This window comes from Fopius arisanus, unplaced genomic scaffold (assembly GCF_000806365.1).
Source record: "Fopius arisanus strain USDA-PBARC FA_bdor unplaced genomic scaffold, ASM80636v1 scaffold00003, whole genome shotgun sequence".
Taxonomy (NCBI): Eukaryota; Metazoa; Arthropoda; class Insecta; order Hymenoptera; family Braconidae; genus Fopius; species Fopius arisanus.
In genome coordinates, this window is record NW_011887742.1 from 1,438,131 (window position 1) to 1,466,027 (window position 27,897).

The 27,897-nt window shown below is 39.7% G+C and overlaps 6 protein-coding genes across 12 annotated transcripts in view; 3 read left to right on the forward strand and 3 right to left on the reverse strand.

The window, feature by feature from the left end:
• The first annotated feature begins 334 nt into the window (after nt 1-334).
• On the forward strand, nt 335-1,670 carry LOC105269357 (transmembrane protein 138). The gene is made up of 5 exons (XM_011309518.1): nt 335-568; nt 645-730; nt 1,093-1,165; nt 1,248-1,422; nt 1,511-1,670. The coding sequence occupies exons 1-5, from the start codon at nt 488-490 to the stop codon at nt 1,615-1,617; spliced, it is 522 nt and encodes a 173-aa protein (XP_011307820.1). The 5' UTR covers nt 335-487; the 3' UTR covers nt 1,618-1,670.
• Nucleotides 1,671-1,710: 40 nt separating this feature from the next.
• Nucleotides 1,711-4,596, reverse strand: LOC105269365 (zinc finger BED domain-containing protein 1-like). 2 transcript variants are annotated; one of them, XM_011309536.1, is made up of 4 exons: nt 4,422-4,596; nt 3,061-4,350; nt 2,323-2,738; nt 1,711-2,210 (listed from the first exon to the last, which is right to left on the reverse strand). In XM_011309536.1, exons 2-4 carry the CDS (start codon nt 4,312-4,314, stop codon nt 1,736-1,738), a joined length of 2,145 nt encoding a protein of 714 aa, XP_011307838.1. In that variant the 5' UTR covers nt 4,315-4,350; nt 4,422-4,596; the 3' UTR covers nt 1,711-1,735. The 2 variants fall into 2 exon arrangements, with proteins under 2 accessions (XP_011307838.1, XP_011307830.1); XM_011309528.1 differs by having other exon boundaries at nt 3,061-4,596.
• A 143-nt stretch (nt 4,597-4,739) lies between these two features.
• Nucleotides 4,740-5,871, forward strand: mRpL9 (mitochondrial ribosomal protein L9). Its single transcript, XM_011309552.1, has 2 exons — nt 4,740-4,945; nt 5,084-5,871. The coding sequence occupies exons 1-2, from the start codon at nt 4,853-4,855 to the stop codon at nt 5,825-5,827; spliced, it is 837 nt and encodes a 278-aa protein (XP_011307854.1). The 5' UTR covers nt 4,740-4,852; the 3' UTR covers nt 5,828-5,871.
• Nucleotides 5,872-6,185: 314 nt separating this feature from the next.
• Nucleotides 6,186-10,791, forward strand: LOC105269391 (protein phosphatase 1 regulatory subunit 36). The gene is made up of 6 exons (XM_011309581.1): nt 6,186-6,382; nt 6,837-6,969; nt 7,397-7,901; nt 8,407-8,613; nt 9,006-9,241; nt 9,333-10,791. Exons 1-6 carry the CDS (start codon nt 6,321-6,323, stop codon nt 9,540-9,542), a joined length of 1,353 nt encoding a protein of 450 aa, XP_011307883.1. The 5' UTR covers nt 6,186-6,320; the 3' UTR covers nt 9,543-10,791.
• l(3)L1231 (lethal (3) L1231) lies at nt 9,712-14,362 on the reverse strand. 3 transcript variants are annotated; one of them, XR_892436.1, is made up of 5 exons: nt 14,117-14,362; nt 13,805-14,033; nt 12,241-13,541; nt 11,456-12,028; nt 9,712-11,395 (listed from the first exon to the last, which is right to left on the reverse strand). XR_892436.1 is itself a non-coding variant. In XM_011309562.1 (4 exons), exons 2-4 carry the CDS (start codon nt 13,822-13,824, stop codon nt 11,862-11,864), a joined length of 1,488 nt encoding a protein of 495 aa, XP_011307864.1. In that variant the 5' UTR covers nt 13,825-14,033; nt 14,117-14,362; the 3' UTR covers nt 9,712-11,861. The 3 variants fall into 3 exon arrangements, 1 of the variants encoding a protein (XP_011307864.1); XR_892435.1 differs by having other exon boundaries at nt 9,712-10,759; nt 11,305-12,028; XM_011309562.1 differs by having other exon boundaries at nt 9,712-12,028.
• Nucleotides 14,363-16,168: 1,806 nt separating this feature from the next.
• The window catches only part of Mhcl (Myosin heavy chain-like), a 40,981-nt gene continuing 29,252 nt past the window's right edge, over nt 16,169-27,897 (reverse strand). The window contains exons 1-9 of one of the 4 annotated variants that reach the window (XM_011309611.1): nt 24,589-27,475; nt 23,742-23,870; nt 23,018-23,161; nt 22,695-22,784; nt 19,508-19,867; nt 19,027-19,181; nt 18,586-18,709; nt 17,028-18,397; nt 16,169-16,922 (exon numbers count right to left, since the gene is read on the reverse strand). In XM_011309611.1, coding sequence (XP_011307913.1) covers nt 16,916-16,922; nt 17,028-18,397; nt 18,586-18,709; nt 19,027-19,181; nt 19,508-19,867; nt 22,695-22,784; nt 23,018-23,161; nt 23,742-23,870; nt 24,589-26,454 — 4,245 coding nt within the window. In that variant the 5' untranslated portion in view covers nt 26,455-27,475 and the 3' untranslated portion in view covers nt 16,169-16,915. Of the gene's footprint in view, nt 16,923-17,027; nt 18,398-18,585; nt 18,710-19,026; nt 19,182-19,507; nt 19,868-20,445; nt 21,372-22,694; nt 22,785-23,017; nt 23,162-23,741; nt 23,871-24,552; nt 27,476-27,897 lie in introns of those variants that run through there. The other 3 variants (XM_011309602.1, XM_011309593.1, XM_011309621.1) reach the window with 3 other exon arrangements.

Here is a 27,897-nt window from a genome sequence, read left to right on the forward strand (position 1 = left end):
TAGGAGTATATATATTGAAAAACTTTCGTTTTAAAAAATGTCAAATTGTTCAATTTCATTGCATATCTCCTCGATTATCAAATATTCAGTTTTTAAACAATATTTCGATTGATTTGCCATTAACAAAAAAAAAATTGGAATTATTTAAAAAAAAAAAAATTAATGATGCCGGGATTGAACCCGGGCCGCCGGCTTGCCAGTCGAGCACGTTACCGCTAGGCCAACGGGCTCATTTAAAAATATAAATTCATTAGTGGTATATCTTCAACATATTGAATAATTTTTTCCATTGAAATTCCACAAGATGTGGTTTCCCCCTTCCGTACGTGCTACAGTCGGCTAAATTTCAGTTAAACAAATAAAAAACAAAACGCATTCATACCGCAGAAATCCTATTTGACTGAGCTTCTACTTTAGTCACCGGAAATAAGTTGTTTGAAGCTATCAGGCGATGAAGTGATGTTCGTTTCCGGTTTAATAAAAACAAATGGTAACCAGGGGAACATTCGAACCGCTGTCATCACAACAAATGAAACGCACAACTGACATGTCAAAAAAGTGTAAAAAAGTAATTTAGTGCTAAAATAGACGAGTAAATGAATGTCACAGGCTGCAGACAGTACACTGCTATCGTCCTGTTGCAGAATTTATTACTCTTCTTCGATGTTTGTGTCAACTCGTTTGCAGGATTCACCAGGAGTCGTCCTGTGGAACTCCTCTCACTTTACGTGTATGTGATTCATTCCATCCACGCAAAAAAATGATTATAAAACCCAGTGAAGTCCTCAGATAATTTAGTAACCAAGAAGTAAAGCCTAATTAGTCCATTTAACAAACTTAATAACTTTTCGTGGAATATCTGTGAATCCAAGAGATATAAAAAAATTTTTGTTACATTTTTTGACACTGCCAATTCACTCTATAAAAAATATTTTATCAAAAATTTCGTTATCTGTTTTAGAATCCGAAATATTCCTCGAAAACTTTCCTGGGGAATAATATTGTAGTGATTATGCTGATATAATAATAATTATTATTATTCAGTTGAAAAAATTCTACATAGATATGCTGTAAATTATTTTCACTTTGCAGAATTCAGGATTTTTGTTTAATCGTGTCTCTCACGATTCTCCTCGTTAATTTCTTTGGAACTTATATTTTCCAGGTGAGCTGATTTTTTGAGAATGTATTCTAGAACTCATTGATTGAAGTGGATTATATTTTACAATGTCTTTTATCACTTACAGGCAGGGCTGATACAGCTGCTGTATTTTCGTTTTCGAACAACCCTCATTTTATGCGTCATCTACATAGTATTAAATATCAGTCTTCATATCTGGCATATGACTATTCACTGGCAACAACCACTGATCCATTACTGGACAAAGGGATTCCACTCACTGTACGCCGTTCACAGAATAGGTAAGCGAGAAGTAATACCTGTAAAAAATGTTTACTCCTCTCGTAATAAATCGAATTAATGCGGAATTTCTGGAATTAATATTTACAGTTGCAGTGCTGTATTATTATTTCTACAAAAGAGCTGCCTTCAAAATTGGAGATCCAAGATTTTACGAAGGATCAAAATGGGTGGAAAAGCAATTAAATTTCGCGTAAATATTTGTACTAATCACTTTAATACTTAGAATATACAATATAAAACAATAGCGGACACTAAAAATTATAAAACTTCATTTATACATTGTCAAATTGTGGAAAATCCTTGGAATAAATTTCAAGGTATGTGATTACCATGAAGAAATAATAATTTGTCAACCAGATGAGGAGGTAGTGCAGATCGCCTGCTGTCGTGAAGAACTTGAGCTTCAGCTGGAATTCTCGAGGAGGGCGCACAGCAGGCGGGTACGCAGTGGTATCTCTTCGCTAATGTTGACAGGTTTGGACACTTCGCTGACATCTTCGACCACCACTGGAGAGGGCAGCTGTCCAGGGCTGCAGTGGGCTCTGACTGATATTGAACTAATTCCAGATTAGCCTTCTCCTTCGCTGGCATTCCAATTTTCGCCGAACACAAGTTACCCAAGAGCAACTCCATCCCAGATAGACGGGGTTTCTTATTAGGAGGAGACGAAACCTTTATGTCTGACTCCTCCGATTTTCCCTGTTGAATTAGTTTTGTTAACATCTCTCGAATGGGTTCTGCAGCCATTGTCTTGTCTTCCTCGGTTGCGTAAGGAAGTTGTTTGAATCTGGAAAATAACATTTGGAATTGAATTCATAAAAATGCTCAATTGTTCGCTGAAGAACAGAGGTTGGAGTAGAAAATTATGAGAATATTCGCATTCACTTTAGAATAAATACCTTGGGTCGAGAGTTGTAGCTATCTGCAACACGAGAGCAACTCCAGAGTCGGCATAACGTTCCACGAGCATCTCGGAGAGTGATTCCTTGAAGGATCTGGCGATTTCACTGTCAGTGGGTTGGGTCTTCAGATGAGACGACACCAATTGCCAGAGCAATGGTTTAAGCAGTGATATCAGGGGCATTTTTTCCTCACTCAGGGTCATTATGGTGACCTTGAAGGGCTCGAGAACTGCCACCAAGTCCTGCATGATTTTCCACTGGTCGTTGGTAAGCTCCGCCGCCTCTTGTTCAAATCCATCGACTGTTTCAAATATTGAAGTAATTACGTTACTCCGAACAATCATCTGTTCCAACATAGTGTACGTTGACGTCCATACCTGGGGGTAGTCCATGGCCATCAAATTCTCTTCCAACTGGAATGTAAACGAACATAAAAATTAAAATTTTCTCATGTACAAAAGAATTTCTAACAAACCACTTTTCCAACCGATTCTCAGTTTTCTCAGATAAACGAATAAAATTCTATTGTTTTCAATTCAACAATGAATTGCAATAATATTTTCGTTTTTATTCTAAATATTGCCAATGATTATTAAAGCAGAATGAAATCTAGATATTGTCGACAAAAAAATGGCAATATCAAAATAATGAGAAACAATTCGTGGTTCTGACAATCCTTCATCCTTGATGCCCCCCCCCCCCCCCCCCTCCCAGGAATTCCTGAAGGAAACAAACCTCCAACAACTGTTCCTGCATGTTCATCGTAGCGGACGCAGCACTGTTGCTCGCAATACTCCCAATGATGGCCCTACACCTGTTGAGAATGGCAGCGACCTCCGGTGTTTCAAAACATGCTTGAGCACACACCTGAAGAGTATTCAAGAGACAAGGAATGACAGTGAGGCCTCTGCTATTCAAAGCAGCAACAAGATCATTCCTCATGGTCCCAACGACAACCGCAGTAATTCTGTCGACCCTGAGCTCCCAGTCAGCTACTAGAGAATCCAACATACAGCCCCACTGGTTCTCCCCCCAATCATGAGGTACATGAAGAGTATTCAACACCTTCATCTCTAATATGTTATCCATGGAGTTCTCATAAAACATAGAGACAGTGACGAAGCTCTCGCCAGAGTTGGATCTCCACTCCTCGATGGCGAGACCCATTTCCCCAGTGTGACAGGCAATAGTCGAGTTGACAGAGTCTCTGAAGCTGTCGTAAACCTTTGGAATTATCTCCTCCTCGAGTTTAGTCTTGCTGGGTATTTCACAAGGTGATCTCAGGGTGGCAATTAGCCTCTGAAAGCCTCTCCCCTCGACGATCTCAGGCAGCTGCAGGTCCATAACAATAAATTCTGATATTGCATCAGAGACTGTCTTCTCGTCGATGCTGTGCTGATGCTCTTCAGGCATCAGGTAGGTGACATTAGTACCCGAGGGGGTCGTGGGCTCTTTCATCATCACCCTGACTGGTGACTCCTCTCCGATATCCTCCTCCATGTTCGAGAGGGCAACATTTGGATCAGTTACGAACTGAATGTCCCCATCTATCTGGACAGTCCCATCGATATTCGTCGTGTAGATGTGATGATTGTTCATCGCCTTCAACAACTTCTTCTGGACCTTCTTGTCCTTCGCTGACTGACCCCCTGGCTTCTTCGGGGGTGTCGCAGCTTCCAGCTCCATCAGCTCTTGACTGTGTTTATTCTGCAGGTGCATTCGCAAATTACTCGTGTTCCGGTTATAGGCGATCTGAGTTTTGCACAGGATACAGACAATTTTCACTTTTGTCAGGATATCACCGTCCTCGGTCGCTGGGAAGCCGAAGAACTTCCAGTAGACGCTCCTCATCGACATTGGTACCACCAATTTTTTGTAGGAAAACGTGTGCTTTTCCTCAATCATTTTTGTCAAGACCATTTGTATTGGGACTTTGGAATCTGGAATTTCTGTCTGAGATCTCGAGACTGACGGCTTCGTCTCTTCCATTCTCGATTTATACTTATTTTGTCACCTGAGTATTACCTGGGGGCAGGATTCATAGACATCAGAGGGTCTTTATCATGGGTCTTTGGAAATTGTTGTCTTTTTCTTACAGGTGTGATGCACTTGGTGATTGCAGGCAATTGCCCGCGGTTTTCGATGATTTTCAAACGATTTTGCCGCTGCACCGGTGAGATATCGATTTCTCGGGATGGAAATTAATTTTCCGAGGATATCGAATGGTTACTTAAGTCGGTTTATGAAATAGAAGCGACTGGATGGTTTGGGTTATCGACTTATTCTGCGAGCGTGGGCTTATAGGGATGTCGCAGTTGTATCGATCGGTCGAAGCTCGACCAATCGGAGGAGAGAGATTCTGGGGTTTTTTTTTTCTGGGCATAGGGGATTTCCCGCGCCTCTGCGGGGGACTTTCGGGGCCGGAGGAGACGATCGCATGACATAACCAAACATTATTCAATTCAACTGAACGTAACCTGCAATTCTGAGAGATTATCTTTCTGGAGTAATTGTTTTTATAAAAAAAATGAATTGTGCCGGGTTTTCGGGAAATATACTCAGAAAGTATGTCGGTCAGTTGTTGCAGGTTAATCATGGAGTTGTAGCACAACAGACTAGAGTAGGTGAAGAATTTCGAAAAATGTTTTTTATCTGTCATAAGATTAATGATTTTTTAAAAATAAGCCAAGAAAGCCAAGCGTTTTTCGAGTGTTCTTCTCGCGATAATACCAATGATTTCCTTTTTGATAAATTTCAGAATACATTCATCTTAAAACGAAGACACCCACCTCCTCTCTATCGAAAAGGGAGTAAACCCCCGAGCCTGAAACGTCGTCACTACATCTACGACCTGGTGAAGAATACAGACAACAGCAAACGACCTGCATTGAGTCTAATCCTGACGACATACGTCGATGGTCTGGGTAATCGTGGGGAAAAGGTCTCGGTGGCGCCTTTCAAGGCTTACAACAAACTGCTCCTACCAGGTCTTGCCGTCTATGACACCCCGGAGAACTCTCAGAAATATACAGTTCTCGAAAAAAACAATCCAACAGAAAACACCTCTCCCTTCGTTCCAAGGACAATAAACGTGTTGAAGCACATGATCCTCAGCATCATAATGTCCAACGACACACCGTGGACCCTCGAGCCGTGGCATGTGAGGTCAGCCTTCAGGAAGGCCCTCGTTCACCTCAACGAGGACTGCATCACTATGCCAAATCACACAATCACCGGTCCCAATCACGATATTGAGAATAGAGAGTTCTACGTCATTATCACAGTTAATGGAAAAGAAAAGACACCTGTTAGGTGTAGGATCCATCATCACAGCAATGATGTCCACGATCGGAAGTTGATTCCCGTGGTGGTCAATTTCTGGAAAGAAATGTCAGAGCCTTTGTTTCCAGAAGACAAGCCTGTTCTTGATTCGTTACCGATTCCCTTTTTGGTACAGAGGGAAAGGCAAAACCAAACTGTTGATTATGACGAACCTCTTTGAATTGTATTCTTTCGTGATTTGTAATAAACTCGTTAAATAATTTATTGTCACTCGTTTCTTTTTCCGTTCAAGTCATAATTCAAGAATTTATAATTCCTGTTGCTCTGGAACATCGGGATCTTTTTAAAAATAGAAATACGCTTCAAAATACGAAATACAAGTACAAAATTCTCCGAGGAATCTTCAAAAAGACGATTGCAATTGTAAATGATAATTAGAAGACTAATTCTGCTGGAATTCGTAGTGAAATCGTGGGAAGTCGATTTTTTTTTGTATTTGGAAGTTTATTTCGTCATAAATAAATATGATTGCGGAGGTGTGGGCCCCGCAATACTGAAATTAATTAAGGGAACTGACAGAGTCTATTAAAAGTACCTCTCTGTGCTGCCTGATACAATCAATATCGTACATGTCAACAACTTCAGGCATTTCCTTTCAACGTACCGTTCATTCATGGGCCTCGACACATTTCTAAATTCTCGAGTTGTGATTCATGGAACTCGCAGAAAAAATATACGTCTGGGATGATTTTTACGATGGACTCACAATTCTTGGGTAATTATTATCCATGGGAACAGATTTTCTTGCATTATGTCGATTTTACGACCTAGTTGAGTCATTTTTCCAATTCCAATTTTCCTAGCTCTTTTATTTTATCATTTCTTAGCCTATGATTTTTCGAAATTGTCAATTGTCATCACAGTGTCCTCATAAGATATGAATGTGTAATAGAAAAAAAAATTACCAACTAGATTCGATAAAAAAAAATGGAAATGAATAATGGAAAATAAGCAATAAACGGAAAAGTAATAAAATAATAATTAAATAAAAATAATCTGTTTTTGTGAAAAATGAAAGTTGAGATGAGAGGAAGTTCAAGGAATTCTGGATGGCGTTGGAAAAATGATATATTTGGGTTCTGAACCGTAAATTTGAACCGACAATAGGGAAATGTTTTCTATTTGGAATACTGAAAATCGTAGAATTGTAAATGGTACCATTTTTTAAGGGTTACTGAGCAACGAGATGAGGAGATCAAGAGCAGAAAACGGAAAAAACAGTCGGTGCATCAGTCCCAAAGCTACTGTCCCCACGCGTATTTATTCCTGAATTTTTTGGATATACTGAATCCTGGGGAAAAAGTATATGAGAAGATTATTTTTATTAATCTAATTAATAACTTCATAATTTCTTGATAAGCCTAATCAAAGATTAGTTATTCGATTGAATTAGAAAACATTTTTTTTATCTTTTCTTGCTTGTGTACAAAACTATTTTTTTTTCTACTAGTTTCTTGTGAACAATCGGTTCCATTGATTTCAATAATTACAAATTTTGGAAGCAAAGACTGAAATATATTATCTAAAATATCTTTTTTGGGAATTTAATCAGCATTTAAGAAGTTACTGTCGATTTTGTAAAAGAAAAAAATGATATTTGTATACAAAATTTAAGAAATGAGAATATATCGGCAATGATTTCTCGAGATGATCAGTTTTCGAGATAAACCATCAATTAATATCTCTCACGATTTCTGTACTGAAAAAGAATGGAACAATGAATTTCTAGATAAAATACCGGAAATGCTATCTCCGGAGGGTGACTCCTCCCGAGCCAGACGTGATTATCCTCCAGGACATAAAGAATCTCGCCCTTTTTTTGTTGACAACTCCCGTGAGTCTTCAGTTCATAAATTTTTTTCACCTGGAGGTGGTGGATCGTTTCCTCCGGGCGCTTATCATTTACTTTCAATTCTACACTACGATTTGGGACGAGGAGATCATAAAGAAACGCGCAGCGACGATGAAGAAAGCACCCAATCCAATGGCCGGAGGGGGCAGAATAAAACGCGCCGAAGAAATGAACATTCTGCGATGTGTACTTGCCAGGGAGTACTGCGAACTGGTCGTTGGATCTGGTGCAAGTGCTAAGTACCATCACATGCTGGCAGGCACATCAATCCCTGGAATGCAGTCTCAAGGTGAAAAAGACTTGAGGATCTTCGAGGTCCTCATCGGAATTGCTCATCGAATTATTTGGATCGCTTTGAAAAGAAAACATTTTACATTGATCGGTAATTCTGCATTATTTTCCCGTATTTTCTCATCGATCCCATGACTAATAGATTTCCATAATTACTTATCATCCGAATCAACCCATAAAACCAGTGGGATACCATTATTTTTTAATGAATAAACATAAATATCACTTCTGCACTACCAAATTAATTATTATACTGAAAAAATTATGGATTTATTTATTTGTTTGTTAATGCAATCGCTTCTCATATTTTTATATCATTTCGATGTGATATTTGGGGAATACTTTTACACATTAATAACATGATAATAATAATCCATCAATTATTATTACAGTTATTAATAAGTTACTTTGTATTATGTGAATTTTTTCAATATTTAAAAATCACATGAAATGGTATGAAGATATTTTAGGTGAATAAGGAAATATTATATTTTTGTGGAGATATTCGCTTTTTATAATTGTATGTAATATTTAAAAAATATCGACAAGGGGAGAGGTTGATTATTTGTTTAGAGAGGATTTTAAATTAATTATAGAGGTAGAACTTCATCGATTATTCAGAACGGACGCCTACAACACAGCGGATCGCAGGACAGGGGGAATAATTAATAAAGGAATGCTAGAGGATGAGTTTCGGATCCTCCACGGCCCCAAAATGCCACCCAAAAGGAAATTATTGGTCAATTCTCCACTTCCTCGACAGCTGATCAGTGAAGTGTGTGATTTTCGCGTCATATCATTGGGTGAATTACTTTATTCTGAATCTCTCCAAGAAATATTCCACTCCATTCGGTTTCTACCCCTCCGCACCAAGAAATCAAAGATTACCAACGATTTTTTTATATTGATACTATAATGCAAATATTAATGAACAAATTGAATTTAGCTAGTCAATAATACAATTGTAACCATTTTTAATCCTTCAGTATTGGAAATTTTCTTTTTACTTTCGCTAATTGGAAGACTATTTATTGTTTTTGTTAATTTTTTCAACTAACGAGTGATTGGGGATGGATTAGTTAATTTTATGTGAATTATTACTGGGGTTAAATTAATGAAAGGATTTTTTACAACCGTTATTTATGAAAAATCTGGTGTAATTGTATAAATTGGAATTCTGTCAATCCCTTCGCAGGGTTGATTGCTTTCCAGTCGAGAGATCCTAGAGTGAATTATCTGGAGAACGCTCTACTCGCGGATGAAGAAGATTTCCTGGATCTTGGGATTAAAATGGGAATCCTGGGGCACTCCAGGGAGGATTACGATATAATGCTAGTGCCTCTGGAGGATGAGAAAATTGTTGAGGAGGAAGAGGAGGACAAGTGGGAAAGGAGGAGAAGTGGTATGTCAGAGCGTATGAGAAAAAGCAGAGTGAGTACTTTTTGATAAAAAAAAATCTACTTTAAATTTCGAATGAAATTTTTCATTTCAAATGAACGCAAAAATTCCGCTGTCTTTTAAGACTCTAGATAAAAAAGGTCTGAGCATGCCGGACTTTGGTCCACATCCAGAGATTCTGGAGACTTATCCAGCTTCAAAAATCAGTGGAACAAGTGGCAAAAGGCGTGAAATACGAAATAACGCCAGGAAGATGTGGATTTTAAGAGAAAACGAGAGACAAAATCGTACATACTCAGACGCAGTATCTATAGCCACGACTATTGAAAATTAATCCTGTCTTCAATTGAGGAATCTAGTTATTATTTATCTAATTGTCATACAAAAATCGAACAATTAGGAGTTAATGTTGAACGAGATGATCGGTAGGAATCGGCAGGCTAGAGCATCGTGTGATATTCAGCTTGGACGGGATGAATATAAGAGAGCACTACTAGGCCATGTAAAAAATATGCTTATTATAATTATTATACTGACTAATAAAAAAATCATGATAATATGTTACAAGGGCGTACACAGAATTGGGCATTATACGATTAGAGAGGAGCATTTTCAATTGTTCTTAACCGATTTTGTTCATTCAATAGTTATAAACGATATCTTTTCATCATAATTTTCAGTCGGTATTTGGCTATTGCAAAAAACGCATGTGAAATATTAAAAAACCTGAGGGCTCCTACGCGCGTGATTCAATCCACACGCAGACTCGAGTGTAAATTCTTTTAATTTGTCTTTCACAAATTCTCCACACTATTCATAGAAATAAATATCTCATAATCCTCGACATCTAATTATCGATAATTGTCGGATGTCACGAGAATTACATTTTTACCGATGAAATTATGTCAACAATGAACACTCGAATCTCTGAAAACACTACACGAACGTCCATTGCGGTCGTATATTTTATCCATTATATTCTTCGTATAATTTACACATATTAAATTGTTTTTTTTTTCATTTGCAAGTATTTACAAAGCGACATTCAAACAATCAGAGTTTGAAATTAAGAGAAAGTAAAGATTTTCTTTTTTTCTTTTTTTCAAATGACATTGACATCTTTTAAGAGGTCTCCTGAGTAAAAAAAAACTGTCATTTTCTCGGTGAAATCTCAGTCAAGGAGAAAGGAAATATCTGTCAAATGACTAACCAATCGTTCATTTCACAGGAACAGGATCAAACGAATTCCGGGAAATTTCGGGTCAATTCTTAATGATTGTTTAAAAATGTTAACTGTCTCGTATTTTACAATATTTATTGGAATTCAGTGGCGAAGAGGTAGAGGGTGTTGTCACCCTCATAACAAGTTGACTTGTTATCTTATGCCTCTCACTACTGAATTATTCATCCTCTCCTAGTTCCTACAAAAATAATATATCTACAAGCCATCATCCAGAAATGTCTGTTCCTCTATCATGCAGAAAAGATGTCAAGTTTTCGTCGTGTTTCACCAGTTTTTTTTTGCTCCCGAGGCCTTTTGCCTTGTTTAATCTAGGAAAAAAATGAAAAAAAAAAAAAAAAAACTAGAATTGGTATGTCAGGAGCATCCACATTTAGATAAATTGTTTGACGATGAGGAATGGAAAAATTTATCGTCAAAATGTTCCACACACTAGAGGAAGATTTTTCTTCTCCAATCAGTTTTGCTTGAATCAAATTAAAATTCAAATTATCAAAAGTCCTTTACTACAAATATTGCTGAGTAAAACAATAATTTGTGACACCTCGTAGAAGAGAAAATTAATTCTCATTACACCCTACGTTTATCACAAGTAGTCGGACTTTTGGTAATTTGTAAGTTGCAATTCAGTAATAATGTGGTAAAAGTTGTCGAAAAAGATTCCAATAAAAATTTTATTATCTCTCTCGATTTCGGAGATATTTCGGAAAGAAATTCTTCCCTTTGCCACACGATTACAGAACGAATTTCCTCGAAACAAGACATGTTCGAGAAAAAAAAAGCGATCCGTCAGTGGAGAGTCAATGAGACTCAAGAGATTCAAAAATTGATTTACTCTCACCAAATTTTTACCTACATTTGTTGCCATTACTCGGTCAATGTGACCAAACACCTAAACTAGATAAAACGGAACATCCTCCAATAGTATTCACATTTGTGTTGTTACCCTATGGTAAAAAAAAAAATGGTAATCACAGTGCTCATTTTTTTGTTACTGAATTACTCACATCGCGAGGAGGAAAAGACAGCGAATAGAAAATATTGGATAAAAATAGGAATCTAGCCGTACGTCTACCGATGAAGGTACCTGCTCAGGATTTAATATTCCTCATAAGAAAAACATAATCATGAATTTTCCTCTTCCTCGTGACTCGCACTAGGTCTAAATGTTCTACAGTGCACGGGAAAGATAATATTCTTTCCATTTTTCCTCGTGTGTCAGCTGAAACTGTTGATCGTTCTGTTAACACTGAGCCAGACTATACAACAATATAAATTGATACAATTGTTTACGTAAAAGCCATCCCACATACACAGACGCATTGTTTTCACTCGTTATTTCAAAATCAAACACACTTGAGTTGAACCACTTAACGAATTTATCTTGATTGATCATTGGGATTAGGTTGTTGGCTACGAGGCAATGTCTGACATGAGTTGGGCGAGTAACGCGGGTTCTAGGAGTCCATGGGTCTGGCCCATTCGCTCGAGGTTTCTCACGTCCTTGTCTACAGCTTCTAGAGCCCTTTCGAGCTCTTCCTCCTCCTCCCTCGAGGGTTCGTACTCGCCATTTCGACTCTCTGAGGGGGTCATAATAATATTCATCAGATCATTGGGATTTTCATGGATCTATATAATTTATTGATGATTATTTTCACATTTCCACGAAACTCGGGGAAAATTTTCTGCTTCCTTTTTTTTCTTACGTTCACAATCGCTTTTTTTTTCTATATCTCAGGATAGTTTTCGTTTATCAAAGAGATTATATAATAATAAAATGTCAAACACTTACCAATAAACAAATCATTGAAAGCATCAGCGGGTAGATTATTCAAAACATTGCCAAAGTCATGTTCAGTGGGATCAAGGGCAGCAAAGACCTCATGATCGCCGAGTTCCACCTTGAGCCCTCCTCCAAGGCCAAGTGATCCTAGACCCAATCCAAGTGTATTGAGATTGGTATTGGAGGTGCCCTGTGCGACAATATTAATATTATTCAAAGTCTTGTTCCCCAAGTTGTCCTGAATAATCTCCCCTCCATAATGCTCCTCAAAACAGTCAACAAGTTTCTCCTCAATAGGCTTTATCGTTGGTGGTCGTTTTCTCTTCTTGGGCCTCGACTTATTACTCTTGGGCCTTGGAATGCTTGGCGACGTCGACTTTTTTCTCGTTTTCTTTGGCTTTGTTTCCTGAGCTTTACGATTATAATTGTCACGTTTACGTGCGTGCTCGGGGCACAACGGTAATTCATGCGTAACATCAAAAACAGGTACACAACACTGTGTATTGTCACTGAATTTGGCAGTGCAGTGCTCGAATAACAATTGATCACTGTTAAGCATAATATGTTGGGAACAATGACGAGTGGATGGTAATGACGATTGCCTGCAGCCATCGACACCGCAGGCTCCACCAGCAAGAAGAGGAACAGCCGATCTGCTTATGACAGCTGATCTGAGGCGATTCGTCAGCTGACTCCTTGCAGCCGTCTCGAGAAGTCTCTGAGTTCTCATCCTGAGCAATCGTTCAGACTCCTGTCCACCCTTATGCAGCTGAACGAGACGTCTCCTGAGCTGTGACCTCACCTGGGACAGTCTGGCAGATCTAGACCCCGTAATCTCTCCAGTGAACCAGTGTCTCTGATAAATACTCAGCTCGTCACCACTGGACTCACTGTCTGATATTTCGTCACCAGCCCTCGGATAATAAAGCAACGTGTGATCACGTCCCTGTCGCCTCTGCGAAGCCTGATCATCTCGTTTGGATCTCAGAGGATTGGTCAACAACTCCAAAGTCCTGTCACTTGGATCCAAGTCATCCTGTGGCTCACTCGTCCCCACAGTGGCATCCTTGGTTTTTCTCTTGACGCATTTGCCCCTCCCCGTGGACTTTATCGTTGCCTGGTGATTTCTCTTCACCTCTGATGCCCTTGTGGAGAGCATTGGCTCAGGCTCACTGAATACGTACGGATCGACATCCTGTCGTGACTCAGTTTTCAAGAGGGCTTTCAAACGATCCGAGAACTTTAGTTTACTGTCCATCGTCTGATTGATCTGTATTTTCATCGAATCCATTGGCTCCAGACTGTTCCACCTGCATTCTCAAAGGCTCCATGTAATAATCCCCACCTATTTGAACAGCCTTGATTCCACCACATCACTCCAACAGGCTTTCAACTTATCAATTATAATGAATTATTACTCAACAATTGTCAGTAGGAATTTAATACGTCAATCCCTGCTATCTTTTCCAGGGAAAAGTATGGTAGGTATTAGCATTAATGATGACAATGTGCACTTTGGAGTGACCTGGGGGGAATCGAGTCTGTGTGGAGATGGTGGAAAAAATATCCTTGCCTCATGCAGCCGTTTATCATCCTCCTAATTAAGCTCGATGATCCTCCGGGGTCGATCAGTTGATCAGTGTGACGTTTATTTCCATTGAACGTCAAACGTCATTGCCATTGACAGGGATTAAAATAAGTTGATGAGCTTTTTAGATTTGTTGGTTATGTTTGACAAACGTCCAACCTCAATGAATACCAATAAAACATGATGACGACTCGAGTCCTCCACGTGATAGTGTCTGACAACAAGGAATTAATGGTTTTCTTAGGTTTGTGGTGATTTTTTATTGAGTTATTGGGACTTTTGGAGAGGAAAACTCACCGATCAGTGGTCACATTCAGATTATCTCACTTGGAGCACCAGGGGCTTCTTCTGGACTATTGAAGATTATTTGGGTACGAACAGGGGTGGAAGGCCTTGAAAATCCACTGGGGTGAGTTTTATTATTTACTAGGCGGAGGGTTTTGGGGATTTGCAACACCTTGGATCACGTTTGGCGTAAATAGTTGAGTGATAATAACATTAGAAAGACATGTCAGTTGTCGAAAGGCAGCAAGATGGCGGGTGCTACACACAACAAATGGATTTGTGTGGGATTTGTGTCTGTGTGTGTTTGTGGAGGGGTGTCAGGGGAAATTGAAGGATTCCGAGTGGAAATGTGCGGGGGATTCGAGAGCTTCAGCGTTAGTTTAGGGGTGAGGGGTGGATTTTTTAGCTTGTTCGAAGCGAAGGCATGGTTTTTTTGAGGATTTTTTCTGAGGGTTGTCTAGTAACTTTTAGGGCACCTGGAGTGAGTATTTATTTGTTCAGATTAGAGGTTTTGTCTATTTACTTTTTTACTGGGATTTTTCATTGTTAGAAATTATTTTTCGTTTTTCGATTGGGTTTTGCTCAAAATTTCACAGAAAATTTTCTAAGCATCTGTTAAAAAACTGGAATTTCAAATTGATTTTCACAAAGTATCAGGGAATTGCTGAGTTTGAAGTAATAATAAGTGCGGATTTTTTTTTATGATGAAAAATTTTTTGTTCTCATAAAAGATAAATAGAATTGAAATAGAAAAAAAAATCCCCAATTGAATTAACTATAATCGAAAACCTCCGATTGATGTAAGAATACACATGTATTTTATCAATTTATTGGCCTTCGAATTGAATCGCAGAATTGTTTTTTGCGGTGTTCATTCATCGGCTAGAAAAACCATCCATTTTCATTATCAGTTTTATTATCCACCGTAAAATACAGTAGCCCCTCGTACCAGTCACATAATTTTCAGTGCCACGCATGCAAAAATAGATAATATGGAATGCCGAAGAAGAGAATAATATTGATTACACAGTGTACCTAGAGAACGTACGTTTCAAGCCAGAAAAATGAACATGAATTTTGTGGTACTCCTTTTGCTGCTGTGGACCGTAATCCTGGTGGTAGATACTGAGGAACTACAGGGCAACATGAGCCCCTTGGATGGTAAACCATCTGGCTGGAAACGCCCGAAGAAAGAGGCACCTAAAAAGGAGTCACCCAAGAAGAAAAAGCCCATGACTGAGAGTCCGATTCGGAAACCTGGAGAATTACACTTGTTGAATGACGATTTGCAAGAAATGCTGAGATCCTTGAACGAAGAATTGTGATTATCTGATGTAAAATGAAAAAAAAAATAGCGATCATCGCAGAGGAAGAAATAATTCAGGGGTGAAGTATAATTGTCGATTTTTTTCGATAGATAAATTTCCGAAGAATAATTTGAGAAGCTAGCGAAATTTTTGTGACATTTTTCATGACTCTCATTTTATTGTAACAAAGGTCTTGTTAATAATTTTCAATTTCAATATTTCAACGTTATTTTGTCGAAACTGTTCATGGGACAAGTAGTTTACGTCATGTTACGTGAAAGTAATATTTTTGTGTTGACATGACTAATGCAATACTATTTTTACACCTTTCAACAAAAATCGATAATGTGGTGGGGAAAGAGTGGAAGAAAATCCAAATGCTTTACAAATTTTCGTCGATAAGTAAAGCCTTTGTCTAGGTTTTATTTGATAATATTTTTGGGCTTTGAAGAGACCAATTCAATTTCTCGCGTTATGAAAATATAAAAAACGATTTAGAAAACATTGCGAATGATTCATGAAATCATTTCAAATGAGATAACAATGTCAGTTATTCATTTATGAAAACCAAATTAATAAAAAACAAAATTTGCAATTATGTCCCCAATTTTAACTGTAAGAAACCAATGTAAAAGTAAAAAATAAAAATTTTCCTTTTGGAGAGAGATTTGTACAATTATCGAAAAGAACTCAATTTTTAATTTTATATTTTTATAAACAATACAGATTATCATGTAGGATAAAAAGGGAGATAGAATGAATGTAAATATTTTTAATTAAATAAGATCTGCATTTTACAAAGCAAATAAGTTACATAATGTTCCGCACATGAAACTAGAACATCAATCAATTGTTCGCAGTCGACTTATACAGATACTTCAACATTGACCGCCTCAATTCATTTTTCTTGCATCAAGTGTCTCTCGTATACACGTATAAAAGTGCCATGTGAATGTGTGACTTGAACTCAACTGATACGCGAGTATTTTTTTTTTAAATTTCAGTCAAACATTGTTCAGGCGGTGAATCGTGAACGCATCGTGAACATTTTTCAAACGACATCAACTACTTTTGATCGAATGGCTTGTGCTCTTGGAAGACATGAGCGTAAGATCTTTCGAACACATATTAGCACCAGAAAAATAAATAGCAAATGAGTAATTAGATTGAAATAAAATCACTTCGGCACTCACTCAAGGCGTTTAGATTCTTAATCGCTCATTTCACGTACTTTTTATATACTCCTCATTTGACCTGACACCGTCAGGCAAATTAATTGAAAAAAATATTAAAGACTTCCTAACATCGTGATTAGCATGTTTTAAGAAAAAAAAATGGGTGGGTTAATACTAATCCCATGATGATGATCCCTTGTGATTGACTCTTCAGTTCGATGAAATTGTTGCAAAAGTTTTTCATTTGTTCAAGGTGGTCAGCCTTATTTTCAGTTGTTCCTCGTGAATTCCAAATGTGAATTTGGTTCACAATCCGCTGAAGCAGTTGATCAATCACTGGAATTAATAAAACAAATCAAATTATTCACTTGATTTAGAGAACAATAATTATTATTTATAATTATAATAAATATATATTGCCGACTGAAAAAAATTGCTCACCTATCGCTATTTTCACTGGTCCCCTCCTCGCTGCAATCGAGATCGAGTTCCCCCTGAATGGCACTCTGTAAATCATCGATCCTCTGCAGAGCGAGTCTCAAGTCATCTCTAGCGATTTTAGTCTCAGCCTCAGCGGCATCGAGAGCCTTTTCCAAATCTCTCCGGGCCCTCGTCGCCTCCTGTTCCCTGGCAGTGGCAGAGCTGGCCTCATCCTTCAACTCCCTGAGAGATCTCTGAAGCCTCCGGACAGCGTCCTGAGCAGTTTGCTCCTTGGTCCTCAACAAAGCAGTTTCGGTCTGTAATTTATCGACAGTCTCCTTCATCCTGGCGATCTGTGTCTCAACCCTAGCCCGAGTGGTCTGTTCAAGCTCGAGTTTACTCTCCAGCTCTTTAGCCCTGAACTCAAGACGTCTCGTGGCTAGACTATTAGCAGTTGGATCGCCCAGTTGTTCCACAGACTCCAGTCGTTGGCTCAGCTCCATCAGCTGATCCTTGAGAGCTGATTTCTCAGCCTCGAGAGCCGACATCTGCACCTGAGCTTCTTGCAACTGGGACTGCTCACTGGACACTTGCTGGACAGCTGCTCTATATTTTTTCAGTACCTCCGCAAGCTCCTCCTCATTCTCCTCCAATTGTGATATCAATTCTGTTCTCTCACGATTGGCAACATTGGCCCTTTCCTCAGCCTCTGATCTCGCTTTGGAGGCCTCATCCAACACAGCCTGAGTCTCATTGAGTTCCTGTTCCAGTGCCTGTTTCGCCTTGACAGCAACAGCTCGAGCGCACTCAGCATCCTCCAGCTGATTTTTCAGCTGTCTCAGTGCTGCTTTACCCGTTGAATCCCCTTTAGACCTCTCCAGCATCGTTTGGGCATCCCTCAGAAGTGCTCGTGTCCTCTTCAAATCTCTCTTGAGTCTCTGGGTCGTCTCAGCCTCGGCCGCTCTATCCGATCGATCCTGATCCTCAAAGGCCACCAGTCGCCTCTCCAACTCGTGCTTCTCACGGAGCAAAATTGTCCTCTCCTCGTGTTCATTCTCCAGCTGTGCCTCCAGGGCTTTCACCTTCTTGTGGGCATTACCACGAACGTCTTCCAACTCCTCGTCACGCTGCTGCATTTCTTTTCTCATTTCCTTCCTCTGCTGCTCGATACTCATCTCCAATCGCAGCTTCGCCTGCTCCAGCAGTTGGACTTGACCTGCAAGATCGTCCAGCTCCTCTTCCTGATCCTTGCATTTTTTCTCGAGTTCGTGTTTTGCTTTTTTCAATTGGGCCACTTCTTCCTCAGTTTTTCCACCGAAGGTCAACTCCTCTAGCTCTTGGGAAAGAGTATGCAGGCGCTCCTCCTGCAGCTCGATTTCCAATTTAGCATCCTGATTTTCAAGATTTCAAGGTGTTATTTTTTCAATAGTCGGTTTCAAATCATTATAATTAATTGAATGAATGAATACGATTTTTGTATAGTAGAGAAAGGAGAAATGAATGAATGAAGTTTTCTCTACGTGTAAATTCAATGTTAAAGTAGATGAATAGGAAATGACAGTCGGAAATAGCAGCTTACACTCAAATTTTGTTCAATTGTGAATTTCTCAGCAATAGCAATTTCCTTTTCCCGTGCCAATCTCTCCCTCTGCGCTTTCTCCTGCCTCAAATCATCTATAAGATTCTGTGTCTCCGAATCGAACCTGAAACATTGAAATCTCATAAACCAAAGAACGTATTTTCACCGGTGTATTGACAACTCGGATTCACGAAGATATATATTATATCCCCTAATATTAGAGTCTATTTAAATCCCGTCGCAGGCTCTAAATCTCTGAATTGCAGGTATCGTGTGTATACACAGTAGTTTGGCATGAGGCCAAAACACTTGTTGAGGACATTTGAGAAATGGGAATAGAACGCAAGATCTACCGGCATCCGGCAGACTAAGTTGATACCCTATTTACAAGTCTACAGAAATCGGATCATCCAAATATCTCTGTCTTATTTATCCACTCACTTCCGTTGTTTTTTCTCCAGCAGATTGTTCCTCGCGGTCTGTTCCTCCAGGAGAAGTCTCAAATCGTGCATTTCTCCATTCAATTTCTGAACACGGCGTTTCCATTGACCAACAACTTGTCGCTGTTCTTCAACTTCCTCGTACGCGTCACCAAGCTGATGAATGTCAGAAAAACACAAAAATCAATAATAACATCCATCAATCAATCAGTGGTCTAATTAAATTCAGTGATCAATTCAATTTCTCATGAATAATACATTGCAACTACTCTCGTGATAACATTGTGTTATCTGTTTTTATGATATCAAACCGAGAATTATTTTCTAAAAATGAGGGCAGGAATGACAAGTAGATTATAAATATTAATTAGTAGTATGTAATAATAATTCGTGCTTTAGTTGTTCTTTGGGTTTAATTTTAATAATAATTAAAATAAAGCGGATAATCTCTCTTGTGGGAAGAAGTTGATGGAAAAACTCACCTTCTTCTCGAGCTGCTTCTTGAGTCCCACGAGCTGTTCTAAATCGTCCTCGTGTTGTTGTGCCATTTTACGCTTGATGAACTCTAATTCACGTATCGCGTGCTCGTATCTCTGTTTATAGACACCGCCGTCCTCCCCGTCCTCTCCGTCCGAAACAATTCCATTCAAATCGGCTGCCCTGGCGTACAGCAATTCCATCTCGAGTCGCTCCGTTGTTTGCTGGAGATTCTTGTGGGCCTCGGTGACATCCTGGAGCTCTCGCTCCAGGCGCAATCTTTCTGACGTCTCGGCGTCTATTCGTTCAGCTGCTAGAGTCGAAGTCGAATGCTCCTCGGCGTAATCAGCTGTCATGACGCTTAACTGTAATTAGAGAAGAGCAATAGGCGCTGATGACTTCAAACATGACAACAATTAATGAGAAAATGGTGTAAAAACATTTTGAGTTATTGCACTGAGGGAGATTAATCGGTAATCAACAGGAGAAACCGTTAAAGAGTCTAGTTCGTCTCTCACGTCTCTGCCATTATGAAATCATGTTGAGAATATCATAGTACTTTATTATTTCAGCCTTTAATAAATTCTGATTTTCTGATTTTTCCTTACGATCTTCTGGCGGACATTTAATCGCCTAGAAATCTCTAGATAACGATGTCTAGATAGAAACTCGATATTTTTATAAACAAATTGTAATAAATGAATTTAGAAAATTTTCGGTTTCCCTTAGCTAGTGAAATTTGTCAATTAAATTGCGGTAAATATATGATAATTTTACCAAATCGACTGAATTTGTCACAGAGTTGGATCTAATTAAAACTTTGAACTCAGAATAATTGTGAATTTTTTGGAATCAGTTCGGGACTTTGATTCTTCAATTTTCTAAAACTTTCACTAGAAAAAGAAAATTTTTAAAAAGATTCCGCCACACAGTGATTGAATACCTCATTATCATCAAACTCAGACAAAGTTCTGTCCTCCGACAGTCTCGACAACTTGGCATTTGAATCAGAAATGCTCCGGGCAGCACTGCTAGCCCGACTGTAGTACTGGAAGCCCTTGATCATGATATTGGTGACACTCTTGCTCCTACCAAGTCTCTTAAACTTATCGTAGGGCATGGAAAGATTTTCAAGGTCATTTCCATTGTCCTTCCTCCCAAGTCTCTTCCACTCCTCCATGATATGATCAGTCCTCTGCAGGAACTGAGATATCTTGGATGACAATAAATTGGAAGCAGTCTGCGGCTCGAGATGAGAGGCCATCGGACGGAATGACTGCCTGACCCTCTGCTTATCAATCCCCAACACAAAATTCAGACTCGCATCGAAAACGACAGGTGCCTGCTCCTTGGAAGACAGCTCCTCCAGGTCCGGACAGACTCCAGACTCCTGGGGAAATATTCTTCTGGGAGTTGGAGACTTGCAGAGGCAATTCCCAGATGTGATGGAGGACCTCGAGCTGTTGGGGTAGCAAACGCTGGAAGGAGCCCTCGAGCTGGTGGACAACGCGGGTGAGGGACTCCTGCTGAAGATCCTCGCGGTATTATTTGGCCGAATAACAGCTATTTTACTGATCCCTCGAGGTCTTATGTGAGTCGGTGGCAGAGGAGGCCTTCGCACACTTCCCTCTGGACTTTTCATACCCGATGAATAACCATTAATCACGTTATTGCCAACATCTGGTCCAGAAGTCGAGAGATTTGATGGCATCGTTCTCACCAGATTCGTCGGGCACAGCGGCATTTCCCACCCCTGAATTTTTATCAAGTACTCAATTACTTATACATCACTCTCCCGTTTACCATCTTCGGAGGCTCATCGCCGAGTCTATCGGATTGCATAATCAACGAACGATCCGAAATGTCGAGGAGCAGAGAGACGACTGGGTGTTCAGGCCCACCCTGGTGTACGGTGGTGATCACCTCCGGGTTATTCTGAGAGAGAGATCGCTTGCGACGATTCTGGCGACGTGCCAATGTCGGACAGACATTGGCGAAGTGAAAAATCGGAGAAGATTAAGTTCATCGAGGCCAGTACCGGTTTTTTTCCGATCGAAGCTTTCCAATCGCTCTGATTATTATTCTTATTTATACGAATCCATTCGATTTAGTATTTATGCACTTCTTCATTTATTTCCTTTTTACAAAAAAAAATACGTGATGATTTTTCCTACCGTTTTTACCGGTTCAATTCAGTTAATCGCCGATTTTTCTTCTCTTATTTCTTTTCGAAAGGTGTGAGACGGACGCTGTCAGAATGATTGAATTAAAAAATCGACTATTTTATTGATTTCCAAATAATTTCAACAGAAAATAATGGAATAGTATCGATTTAGTATTTCAATGCCACTATTTTGAGGATCGCTGAAATTTGAGGCAGAGATGAACTGAAAGTGTTATGAGGAAGAAGTTTTGAATAGCTGGAGAAATTCCAAAGCTCACCACAGGTTTTTGTCGGATTGTCTCCGTTCTTTCTTCCGGATTTCTTGATGAATTACTAAATTACGAAGTAATGCTCTCTTGTGGCTATCGAGGAGTATGGATTAATGCGGTATTGAGGATCGAATTCAGGCTAATCGAGGGAGCATCAGGCTAAGTGGAACAGAGCATCCGCACGCGTCGGTGTCTATCTCGAACGAGATTAAACGATCATGAGACGTGTTCTTCGGAGGACTTTGTTATTTCGAAATGGAGATCGTCGTCTACTCGAGGAAGAGACGCAGCAGGTCACGAGAGGTCTTCCGGTGGTAATGGGAAAATTTTTGTATGCGATGGTGACACTTTCTCGAGTTAATGGTAATGAGGTGATTGCAGTTTTCATCTTGGAATTGCACTTACATACTTCTAGGTGACGACAACAACAAAATATCTATTTTTCATCTGGTGAAATTAGAGTATTCAGTTGATGTTCATTTGACCGCAGGTCTTTGGACATTTTTAGCGAGTAATTATTATTTAAACTTTCGAAATTTTAACGCCAATTTACTAGAAATTTTTCCTGCAGTTATCGTTCCTCGATTTTTTTTTTCTTTATAATTTTTTTCTTCTCACGTCAAGTCTCAATCACTCGATGTTGATGAATCGATAAAACAAGTTGATAATTATAGTAATTGAATCAGTGGTGCATCATAGACGCGATTTATCTTGCCTTGAAATAAAAAAACAAATATTTGTTAAGCAAATATTGCTTACCTTGGCTTCGAGCTTGTCGTTGTCATGCTTCAAGTGATTTCTTTCTTGCTCCAGTTTCTCGACTTTAGCACGCAACACTTCGAGTTCCTCCTGAATGGAAAAAATCTTTATTTATTTGTATTTTTTAACGGCAAAAGTAATTGCATACTTTCTTCGATGAAATACAAAATCCAAGTGTATTAACGCCATTTATTTTCTTTTTACGCGATAAAAACCAAAACTGGTTGAGAGACAAGGTGAAAAATTGGTGTGATACTTTCGATATCTCGGGTTTTTTTTCGATCACGCTCTTTTATGAATTTGAAAATCGTTGAATAACAAACCGTTCGTGCTTTGAGCTGATCCTCGGTTCTGTGGACGTTGAGCAATGGCGCAACTTTTACGTACAGCCTCCACCAAGGCCACTCTCGTACAGACATCAGCTTCCTCACGTTCCTCTGGATGCACCTCACTGCGAGATCCTGCAGCTGAAATTTCAAACCCATCGATTATTCGTACTATAACTCTCTTCTCTCGTTTTACTAATCACCTCTGTAGCCAACCCGCAAACGATAAGAATTAGTTCAGCTTCTCGAGGAATATCTCTAAATCTAAAGTATGTTGTTTAATTGACTTATTTTTCTCAGGACCTTTTTTGCAGGACAGAATGAGATCTAAAAAAAAGGTATTCACGAATACTTTTCTGTCACTCTTAGATTTAGAGATAATTTTTAAACTGGAATCGTTGAATTTCTATTGTAATTTAATTTTGCCAACTAGTTTCATTGTTTAGAGATTTTTGAAAAAAAATGTCAATATTGCGAAGATAATTTGCGAAGATTTTTAATTTGATTGGAGTAATAGTGAAAGCGGAAGATTTGAAAAAATAAAGCAGACTCCAGGATTTTTTTATCTTTTAAAATTGTTTTCAAATGTTGCAGTTGAAATTTAAAACGCATCGATTATCCGCCCCATCACTCACTTTCCTCCAGAGCAGGTTGTTTCAATCATGATAATGACAGTTTAAAAAAACAACATCCACAACAGCATCAATCACATCACTCTTACCTTCAGAGTATTGAGTTTCCTGCGTGCTAGGTACCCTCTGCATCTAGCTTGCAGCAGTATTATGTGACCAGTTAATTTTTCATCCCGTTGAGACTCCAGTCTCTCCAGTGCCCCAGCTCTGAAGAATATCTGGAATTAAAAAGATAAAGAAAAACGTCAGCTATAATCAATGGAGTAATGAGAAAACCTGCCAATTAAGCATATCCAGGTATTAATTTTCTTTTTAGAATCCCGTCGCACATTTGAGCTAGTATTTACGCTCCATCGGCCCCGATATTCAAAACAACATTCGATATCTACCAATGACATTATTCCACATTTAGAATTCACAACCCTAATTCTAAACCTAATTCAATTATCAATTCCTAAAATTCAGTGATAAACAAGTAAAACATAATAAATAATTACAAAAAACGTTCTTCCAAAAATGTTCCCGTCTTCCTCGAAAACTCATTACCCAACTTGTCCCTTTAATTCTATATCTTTCAATACAATCTTTGAACTGCTTCGAAACTCATCGAGACGATTCAAAGAGAAGATCGAGTTGCTAAGAAAATTAGTAACGACAATCATAAACTGAAAACTCATTTCCACGACGATGCGATGACATTTAAGATATCTCAAACAACGATAATGATGGCAATTACCCGCGCGTCAAAGAGGAATGAAAATAGTAATAGTAATAAGCAATACGTAGGTAAGAAGGGAAATAGCAGCGACGAGCATGCAAAACGAGTTGAAGATATCTAGGATAGACCGACCTACACGCTCAGTTTATTATTTCCCTGAAAACCACAAAGCGTCCCACTACCTTAGTGCGGTAGCCCGTAATGCCAATAATCTTGACCTTATCTCCAGTATTTCCAGTGGCAGTGATTTTAGAATCTGCCTTGGTGGTGGTCACACTTTGGCATTCCTCCCAGTTGGACCCGGATCTTTTGAGATTTCTCTTGCCCTTAGGCTCTTCAGGAACATATCTCTGAACAATTGGTAAAGCATCGAAGGCCTCGATCGTTCTCTCGAGACTGCTGTCCAGGTCGTGAATAATGCCCTTGAGGAAGCTCTCGGTCTTCTCGATATTCTTCGAATCAACACTGTTATCTTCCTTCCACTCGACATAATTTTCATTGCTGATATGGCCACTGTCTTCGGAGCAATTGCCATCTGAGGAATACCCATTGGCTTTCTCATCCTTCTTCGGAATAATCGCTATGGGAGGCTCTTTCAGCTTCCAGTTATCAGTACCAGCCTCCTTCGAGGCTTTCTCGTTCTTACAGTTGAAGAAATTCACCAATTGTTCGATGTCTTTTGTCCTCTTCCCTGGACAATTCACTTGTTTGTCAGATATTTTTTTGTCTGCGTCATCGGAGTGCTGGGATTGCTTGATCTGATTCTCCCAAGTTTTTCGAATCTCCTGGATATTCACCTCCGGTTGACGCCCGAGGAAGCAGTCCTGGCCTTTAGGGGAGGTGGGCATTTTGCCAATCAAGTTCTCCCTGGATTTGACCAACTCTTTCTTGCGGGTCTGTTCTGTCTGTGCTGTCTGTTCGGTCTGTTCTGCCTGCTCTGATGGCTCAGTTTGTTCTGTTTTAATTTTCTGCAAATCTTCATTGTTTTGCCCTTGAGGACTCGACATCATCGTTTCGTCGTTGTTGTCGTCGTCGTCCTTGTCGAGCTGGGCCATTAGTTCAGCAGCTCTCGCCTCCAAGAAGCTGACAGGACCCTCCAAAGTATGCACCGACACAGTCCTCATCAACTCCTTCCTCGATTTATCCTGCTTCTGAATATTCTCATAAATCGGTGGAGCATTCTGACTATTGCAATGACCAACAGCTTCACGACAATTCTGATAGATGTGCTCGGAGGAGGCATGATCCACCTCATCCCGGAAATCCTCAATCTTGGTGTAGCTCTTATCAGGGAACTTATCAGGGAATCGATCTACAATGAGTAGATCGCCCATAGAGTTACCAATATGACTCTGACTCCCAAAGTGATGAGTAAACAGGGGAATTTTACTCGGTCTGAGGGCATTTATGGATTTAGCTCTCGCAAGATTTCCCGAATTGTCTGTTGGGACACTCCACAAGCTGGTGGCTCTGTTCAATCCATCACGAGTGCGATCCTTACCCTCAAATTTTCCCCCAACAGAGTGACGAGTGATTTTCACATGCTCGCGGTCTGCAGGTACGTTCCACAGGCTGGTGGAGCGGTTGAGACTCTTCTTGCGGAGGGTTTCCGATTTATTCGGCAATTTTTCCGGTGAGGACGTCAATCCCTTCTTCAAGAGCGCCCTGTCCTCGAGAATCGTGCAAGATCCATCCTTGGATCGTCTCTGAATGCTGGGGGTGGTGTTGATGGCTTTCTTGATGACTCTCTGCGGAGTCTTGTTTGCATTACGATGAGAATACCCCGAAGAAGGCTCTCCAGTGATCTCCACAATAGTGACATTATTCTGCGAGCGAAGTGGAGTTGCTATGCGTGTTTGTTTGCCCTGAGGCGATGATTTCTTTGAACCCAATCCGATGGGTTTTCTTGAGACTGGTGGAGACTCGGTATGAGCAACCGTGAGAGCTAGCTTGGAGACATTTGGACTGCTCTTGGCTTTGGAAAGTTTCCGGTTGACGCAGATGCTGGTGTAGCTGGACCACTGAGGTTGAACTGGTGTAAGCTTCTGCCCAGGGGGCATCCTGAGGGTCTTGGTTGATGACATCTCAAGCAAGTATCAACAAATTGATGATAAAGTTTGTTCGATTGTTCACTGAATCCCTCAAGATTTCATCTTACCGATGAAAATCATTGATCCACTCAAGCAACACTGACCCCACCATAAAAATCGTAGTAATGTTCCAACTGAAAGATCAATGATATTGTTGGCAAGTACAAGACGATATTCCCACTGGTAGAAGAGAATGGCCTGAGTAAAAAGCGTGAAGATTCATCTCTTTAATTGGAGAAGGAAAAGAAAAAGGAAAAGGATTCTCAGGGAGAAGGCGTTTACTCGAGAGGCAAGGTGACCATTAACGGGTTGTTGGTTTGCCGTGTCCCAGGGGTACTCGTCCCTTCTCCATAATAAAATCGAAAATCGAAAACAATAAATGAATGAGATGCCAGTTGGCTGAACTCCTGAATCCTTCCTCAATCATCAAACACTTCTTCTCATCAGGATAAAACAACAAGTTTCAGATTAGCTTGAGACTTTTAGTGTAACTTGGCGTTTAACGATCAGTAAACCGGTTTACAATCACTCATTTTCTCTTCAATATATATATATATTTTCTATAGAGAATTTTTCCCTCAATAGTCTTTGTTATTTGTTTATTGAGTGTCTGTGTGCAGGGGTATGGGCTGTATTAGCTTCAATGAGAACACCTGTCGTCACATCAACTTTCCTACGAGTTTACCGTTATCAATATGGTGAAACACCACTCATGCATTACCACGAGCTACGAGGGACCCATTAACTCGCAATTGTTGCGGGATATATTGTGATTGGGATTAATTAAACGAGAAAATGGGAGTTGGCGCGGAGAATTGGAAGTATGGGAACAGATGAACTAGATTAAGTAGATAATGCTCGAAGCATGTGAGATGTTGGCTGGAGATGTTGGGTGTTCCCCACCAGTGATTTGGATTTTATTGCACTCGATGTACATCGGCACGGAAAACACTGGGTTCTTTGGACTCGTTCACCAGAGCTCTGGAACGATCTTGACCGCGAGCGAGACGAGCGGTTACTGAAGTCCCAGGAGCGCTGTTGGGATACTCAGGGGGAACCTCTTCTTCATGATGGTGTGGGGTCAGGTGCTGAAGCCCCCCTCCATCGTATTCTCTCTCGTGATTTCTCCGCTGGACAAGTTTGATCAGAACAAGCGAATCAGAAGGGAGAGGAATAAGAGGAATAAGGAATAAGAAGAATAAGAGGGACAAGGGGGACAAGTGGAAGATGTGAAAGATGTGAAAGAGATGGAGCAAGAACATACGTATTGAGCCAACTCCAACGGCAGCCGAGGAACAAGTGACATATACTAATATTGTCTCTGAATTATTTTAAAAGTTGGAGGCAAGGCTCGATCCGAGGATAAACAGGTAGAGTACAAAAGGAGGAAATGGATGAAGAAAATGTTGTGAAGAAATAACAAGTTGGCTTGGATCG